At 41.0% G+C, this 7,493-nt stretch overlaps 1 protein-coding gene across 1 annotated transcript in view; it reads left to right on the top strand.

The window, feature by feature from the left end:
- The window catches only part of RAB27A (RAB27A, member RAS oncogene family), a 32,552-nt gene extending 26,719 nt beyond the window's left edge, over positions 1-5,833 (top strand). Inside the window, exon 5 of the mRNA XM_006898245.1 lies at positions 5,635-5,833. Coding sequence (XP_006898307.1) covers positions 5,635-5,833 — 199 coding nt within the window. The remainder of the gene's footprint in view (positions 1-5,634) is intronic.
- Positions 5,834-7,493: the final 1,660 nt, after the last annotated feature.

The raw sequence follows: 7,493 nt of genomic DNA, 5'->3' as shown, positions 1-7,493 counted from the left end.
GATGTCAGCTATGGTCTCTTCAGGGTATATTCCCAGTAGTGGAATTGCTGGGTCAAATGGTATCTCTATTTGCAACTTTTTGAGAAAGCGATATAAAACAAATTTAAAAAAAAAAAATTTTTTCTAACCAAAGGCTGTTGGCCAGTGATGAAGAAGGCAGTCACAGGTCTCTGAAATGAAGAGTGAGTTAGAAATATTTATTTACTAATATCAAGAAGGATATTTTGGGAAATTTCAAGTGGCTTGTATAGCAAAGTGTTCAAGTTCTTAGATATTTTGGACACCTTCATCATTGCACTAACTTTGAACACTGACTACATTTCCCAAGCAGGGGTGTGTTCAGGGGCATCATGGGAGAATCCACACTGAGGAGATGACTGGGCAAAATGTGACACGGATAGCATAATGACTTGATGCTTGCAAACTTAATACATTCTTCCCTAATGCTAGAAAGAAATTATTCATAAATAAATTAAGAGTGTTTTGAAAGCATATACACTGCAACCAAATGTACAAAATGATTCCCAGAATGTAGCAATGGTTCTAGAGTTCATTTGCCACAAAGTAGGAGGGTGAAACCGCACTCCAGGCACAAGTTTGTGTAGAATCTAATAGACCCTGGAAAATATTTTTTTAGTGAGAAATTTCTCCACAATTTCTGGATTCACAGGTGAATCAAATATCCAGACCTATTTGACAAACTATCAGTAACACACTAGTGGTCATTCCTGACAACCTCTACTGGTTTGTTGTTGTTTGATGTGGAGTCAGAACCGAATCATAACTGGCTCTGCAATGGGTTTTCAGAGGCAGTTAATGGCGTGGAAGGAGATTACCCTTCATCCCGCAGATCAGCTGGTGGATTTGGACCTCATGCCTTTGAGATTTCAGTGAGACTTCTTACTACTAGGTCACCAGAGCTCCCTGCTTAGCCTTTATTGTTGTTATTGTCTAGTTGCCTGCAACTCATAGCAATGCTGATTACAGTAGCTCTGACCCCTGACCTATCCTGAGCCAATCTCCAACACACCTGCCCCTGTAACCCCAGTCACTGTGTCAATCCATCTCATCCAGGGTCTTCCAGTCCTGCTTTGTCCCTCCACCGTTCCAAGCATGATGTCCTTCTCCAAGACTGGTCACTCTCGGCAGCATGCCTAAAGTGTGTGAGACAGAGCTTCAGAATCCTTGCCTCCAGAGAGCAATTTGGGCTTCACCATTTCCAAGACAGACCTGTTAGTTCTCTTGGCAGTCCATGGTATATTCAATACTCTTCTGTAGCATGACAACTCAAAGGCATCAGTTCTGTCATCTTGAGTCATTGTCCAACTCTCTGATGAATAGCAAGTAATCTTCAAAATTTTTCATACGAATAAATCGAATAGTATCCAGCTATGTGTAGTACTTGACTGAGAGCATGAACTCTAGGCATTGATATCTTGGTGAAAAAAAACTACAAATGTTTATTCCTCTCTCATTCTCAAATCTCATTGACTTGAAGTTGTTTAACATTTTGTTCAATTAACTTTTTGTTGGTGATTAATCAGTTCTTTCAAAGCATACCAGAATTGGTGGTCTGCATATATACCAAATGCTCATTAAGTGGTCATTTACCGCCTGCTTAACACAACTAATTAGCTTTATGTTGTTGTGTTCTGTCAAGCCAGAACCAACTCAGAGCTGACCCTCTAGTGGGTTTTCACACAGGAGATTGCCTGTCTTTCTTTGTGGAGCAGCTGGCAAATTTGAACCACGTGCCTGTGGGTTGGCAATACAACTTCTTGTTACTACACTAATGCAACGTTACCCAAAAGCAGTTTGGCCAGTCTTAAATATCTATGATTAGAACTCGCTTTGGCAACACGTATACTAAAATTGGAATGATACCAAGATAGTGTAGCCCCTGTGCAAGGATGACATACAAATTCATAAAGCTGTTCCATATTTTTCCGGAGAGCATTATGCTGAGTGAAGTAACTCAATCTCATAAGAACAAATACCCTGTAAGACCATTATTGTTAAATTAGAAGGATAACTAGTAAAACAAGTATGGGGACCCAAAAGGGGATGGGGTGGGAGCAGAGGGGTGAGGATGAGTAGGGGCAAACCCACATGTTGCACAGTTTTGTGGGTGAGGGGAGGAAGTGAAGGAAATGGGAAGGATCGAGGTGAAAAGCCAGGATAATGAGAGGCAAGGTCCAATGGTGATTAATTTGATAAAACATAATGCATAGAAATGCTTGCATGAAACACAGTGTGAGTGGAGAAGAGGGTGAAACACAAGGTATACGAACTTTGTAAGCACACCAATATAAAATTTAAAAAATATTTTTTAAAAATATGATTGGGACACAGGCTTTTATGGCTGGCCACCCTGCTTTGCGGTAATGCTGCTTTAGCGCCACCATGTGGAAAGAGAGGATAATACTGTTCTGTCTATAGTTGCCATCCAGTCTGTAAATACCGGTTCTATCGAGATTGTGCATTCTTCTTTCCCAGAACAGCTGGTGTATCCGAACCCCTTCTCTTTGAGTTGGTAGTGCAACTCCCTACCACTAGGTCACATTCTGGTAGATGGAGAAAACATTGAAGTGATCAACAATTTAACTTGACTTGGATCCACAATCAAAATCAAAAGACTTATAGCATTGAATGTCTGCAGTCAAGGATTACTCCAAACTACTAAGGAGGAATGATGTAGGTTTAAAGACCAAGGTACACCTGATTAAGGCCACAGTCTTTCATCACTTGCTGTGCATCTGAAAGTTGGACAGTAAGTAAGGATGACAGAAGAATTGATGCCTTTGAGTTGTAGTGTTGGAAAAGTGTGCTGAATATCCCAAGGACTGCCAAAGGAACAAATATGTCTTGGAGAAAGTGCAACCAGAGTGCTTCTTGGAGGCAAGGATGATGAAGCTTCATCTCGTATACTTTGGGCATGTTGTTAGGAGAGGCTATTTCTTGGAAAGGGAGGGACACTGTGCTTGGAGAGGCAGAGAGTCCACAGAAGAGAGGTAGAGCATCCATGAGATGGATTAACACAGTGACTAGAACAACGGGGCTTATGTAATGTCAGAGGTGATGAGGAGGCACGGAATGGGGCAGGGTTTAGATCTGTTATTGTTAGGGTCACTATAAGTTGTAGTTGACTCGATGACACCTGACAACAACTATAGTTAAAAAGAGGCCACCAGATGATGCTCTTGAATCCTAATCTAAGGTTATGGCATTTTTCCTAGTAAATTTTAGGAAAAGCAGAATCTTTTTGATAAAAATAAACTTGTTGTTAGATGTCATGCTTTCCATGAATCTCCATGGCTCGCCATGAATCACTAGCACTCCTCTTCATAGACATCGAGGTAGAGGTCCCAGAGCTACCAGTGGGGAGCTGAGTGGTTTGGCTCAAGAACTCAGAATCTTAACTGACTGTACATTATCATCTTGTCCAGCCCTAAAGGCTGAGATATTTTATATTGCTTTAAAAAGATGCGTAGGATATTTTAAGAATGCACAGATAAATTGCCTGTGCATTCCTTCTAAAAACAGATAAAGAACTTAGAGACAAATATTTTTTAACATTATCCTTTAGACTTCCTATGCCCAGGGGACAGGCAGAGCAGTCAAAATTCAGTGGAAGCACAGGCACTTTTTTGTCTCCAGGGCACTATTCCATTAAGAGAACTAAAAAGCAAACCAAACCAGTGTCGGGTCAATTCTGACTTGTGACGACCCTCCGTTGAGTTCTGGAGGCTGTGAATCTTAAGAGGAACAGACTGCCACATCTTCCTCCCAAGAAGCAGCTGGTGGATTTGAGCTGCTGACACTTGGGTTTCCTGAAACCCACTCTGCTGACAAGGCTTCGTCTGGTAAGGAAGAGAGGACTTTCTCACAGGGTCTTTTCCCATCTGTGGATTTCAAGTAGGTGGCTTTTCCTCTGTAACTTCAGAGTTGGAACTGGTGTGAATGCTACCAACATTCATTTATTCCTTTAGGAATAAAAAGCCTTTTGCTTCAATTACTTAGAGGACTCTTGGCTAATCACTATAAATGACATGAGAAGACATCCCAAAGATAGGAGGTCCAAATCCACCAGATGCTTTGTGGGAGAAAGATGGGAAATCTTTCCCTGTGCAACTTACAGTCTTTGGAAACTTTCTTGAGGGTCAGTTATGAGTAATTTCTGACTTGATGGCACATAACAACAATAACAAGTGAAAAAGAAAAGTTGGTTACCTGAATTTTAAGTTAAAAGTCTAAAGTGGTTGTTGTTATTGTTGGGTACCACTGAGTCAGAACTGGTCCATAGCTGACCCTCCAGATTTTCAGTTAATTGCGCAGGAGAAGATTGCCTTTCCCTCTCCTGTAGAGCAGCTGGTGGATTTGAACCACGTGCCTTCAGGATTACAGTGTAATTTCTTACCACTAGGCCACCAGAGCTCCCGAGGTCTAAATTACATCTTATTAATGGTGTAGGTATGACCAGTTTAGCATTTAAATGAAACACTTAAAGAGCTATCAGTCATTCATTCCGTGGTATTAATCAGTAAGGAGCGCTGCTGGCACAGAGGCTGAGCACTCAGCTGCCAACGGAAAGGTTGATGGTTCTGTGGGAAGGAAACCCTTGTGATCACCTCCTAAAATATTTCAACCTAGGAAACCCCATGGGACTGTTCTACTCTGCTCTGTAGGGTTCCTGTGAGTTTCAAGTAGATTTACTTGATGACAGCACACAACATCATTAGTCAGTAAAGGGAGATTTCTTTTATCTCAGTATTTAGCGAAGATCCATGGGAGACGGGGAGTTTGATAAAACATGTGGGAAGAATATACTTTGGGGCCTGGAGTACGTTGCCTCAAACAGGTCTGTGTGATCAATTTCCAGTGGCAAGTATGGTCTCCCGGGTACCAGCATGTAGGGCAGTACGGTGGGGTTTACAGCTCAGCTATATTATGCATTAAAAGAGTTTTGTGGACCACTCTGGGAATTTAAGGTTTATAAAGTGATGTAAAGAATTCTGGTGGTTTAATAGTCAAGCTCTGGCCAAGAGGTCAGTGGTTTAAACTCACTCGGTCGCTCTTAGGGAAAAAGATCTGATGATTTGCTCCCATAAAGATGACACCTAACGACACAGTCCCACTAAGGTCTGTTAGAGCCATGGCTTTCCATGACTCAGTGACATTATTCTGAGAGATGATATATTCTGATGGCTAAACAAACACAATTATAAACATTCATAACTGAACTCATTTCTGTGTTGGAAATAAGAAACATTCACCACGTATTTCCTATTCATGAGGTTCTGAGCTAAGTGTTTAAATATTAACATATCTCATCCTTATAGGAAAAAACCAAACATTAATTTGACAGAGCAGAGGCACAAAGGTTGTTTACCATTACACATTTGGTGAAAGAAAAAATAAATCGATGTTTCACGAAGTGTAACATTTCGAGAAATTTGCCGTCTGTCAGGAATGCAGTGTGAATTACTGTCCTTTCCCCTTTTCTGATTTGATAAGCTTATTCGTCATTCATCATCTAGTGTATCTGTCCTCTCTTTTTAAAGTTGAATTACAAAGGGCAAAAATAGTTGTCCTTTCCTCCCACACGTTCTTAGCAGAGTGGTCTCTGTCTTCCAGAATCCCCTACTTTGAAACGAGTGCTGCCAACGGGGCCAACATAAGTCAGGCGATCGAGGTGCTCCTGCACCTGATCATGAAGCGAATGGAGCGGTGTGTGGACAAGTCCTGGATTCCTGAAGGAGTGGTGCGGTCCAACGGCCACACGGGCACAGACCACTTAAGTGAAGAGAAGGAGAAGAGCATGTGTGGCTGCTGATGAGTCAGACGGGCGCTGCACGATGATTCCAGCAGCCTGGGTCTGTGGTCTCCTCCGTGGACGACACATGGCGCAGGGAGAGATCCTTGGGCGTTGGGTACAAACTTTCGCACCATCCCAATTAGACCCCTCCCTCAAGCATCCGGTTTTAAAAATAATGTGCTGGAGTTTTGTAAATACTTAAGATTTAGCCTGAGAGTTGGGAGGAGAATTTTGAAGAACCAAGAGTGCCTTACTAAAACTTTTAGTCTGAGAAAGTTAGTCATTCTAGGATTTTGCTGCCAGGAAAGAGTGTATTTATGTAGAATGGCTGAGGATGCTTCCACCTGCCTTACTGAAGCTAGGCCTAGAGTCTCACGTTCTCACATTCAAGATTTTGGTCACAATTTTAAAGCTATCATAGTCTTGAATCCAAACCCCAAAACAACAACCCTAATTGTGCCGTAGGTGAACTTCTGAAATGCTATCTAACCGACTTGAATATGAAACAAGAATATACACGTTGATTCAGTGTCATGCATATTTATTAATTTCAGGTAAGCTCTCCCTTTAGCATGAATATGGGCAAGATACGGTCAAATCTATAATCCCCAAGTAAACTGGATTGACCAGCTGTACTCATTGTGACTCTTATTGTATGGGAGAAGGATTGGGGAACCCAGGGCAGGTGTGACTTAATACGAACAACTGAAGTGAGGCCTCTGGTCTCTGCATATACTCCCATTTTCCTGAAGGGTTGATTGAGGGTCAGGTAGCTAGGTTTCGTGGCTTCAGTTCACTGTGATCTGTGCATTTCTACTTGGCCTATGTGCTGGCCACATGAATATAGCTGGTGCTTGTGCTGAAATTGTGATAAGCATAGATTTTAGCTAATTTTTCTTCATTTTTATGAGTCTGGTGTCCTCAGACTGTCATTTCAGTTATCTCATAATCTTGTAATCTCTGTCTTCACCATTGGACTCTGTATTGATATTTGCAATTTGCTTTCATTTTTACATTGGTAGTGTTGAAAGAATTTGTTTCTAATGGCATTCAATGCATTTCCTGTTTGATGGAAGATGGATGCTAGTATTTAAGCAGTGACATTTGTATTCTAGTTCAAGAAGAAAAATGAAGTGTTTCACAGTCTGGTGTGTTTTTCACTGAGCTTGTAAGCGTTTACTGTACATGCTGCGTCCTGCTTCTGTATTGCCAAAGTGTGTCCATTCCAAATCTAAGGTGGTTTTAAAACATGCTTTATGCCAAATGTTTTATAAAATTCAAAAGTAATTTCACTGTAGGGGAAACTATTTATTAAAGTGATTTGAATAAAGTAAATTAAAAAAGAGTTTACTGGCTGCTTTGGAAAGAAATATTACTAGTTATTATTTCTCTAGAGAGTCAAAATATATTTTGTGAGGTTAAGTGGTAAAATTGTAATTGGAAAAATAATAAACAATTTCTTTTACATAAGTTTGAAATGGATTTCTATAGATTGTCTACCTTAGTGTTTATGCAGACAGTGCCTGCAGCCATGTGCTTAAGCATGTCAGAGGTTGTGAGGATGACACAGGACAGGACAGGGTTCAGATCTGTTGCTCATGGTTCACTATGAGCTGTGCTTGAGTCGACAGGGCCTACCAACAACAACTACAACAAACAAACAACAGCAGCAACAATA

The sequence above is a fragment of the Elephantulus edwardii genome, unplaced genomic scaffold (assembly GCF_000299155.1).
Source record: "Elephantulus edwardii isolate Elephantulus edwardi_28Jun2011 unplaced genomic scaffold, EleEdw1.0 scaffold00225, whole genome shotgun sequence".
NCBI lineage: Eukaryota > Metazoa > Chordata > Mammalia > Macroscelidea > Macroscelididae > Elephantulus > Elephantulus edwardii.
The sequence above is the reverse complement of the archived record's forward strand: the minus strand, read 5'-3'. Positions and strand labels throughout refer to the sequence as shown.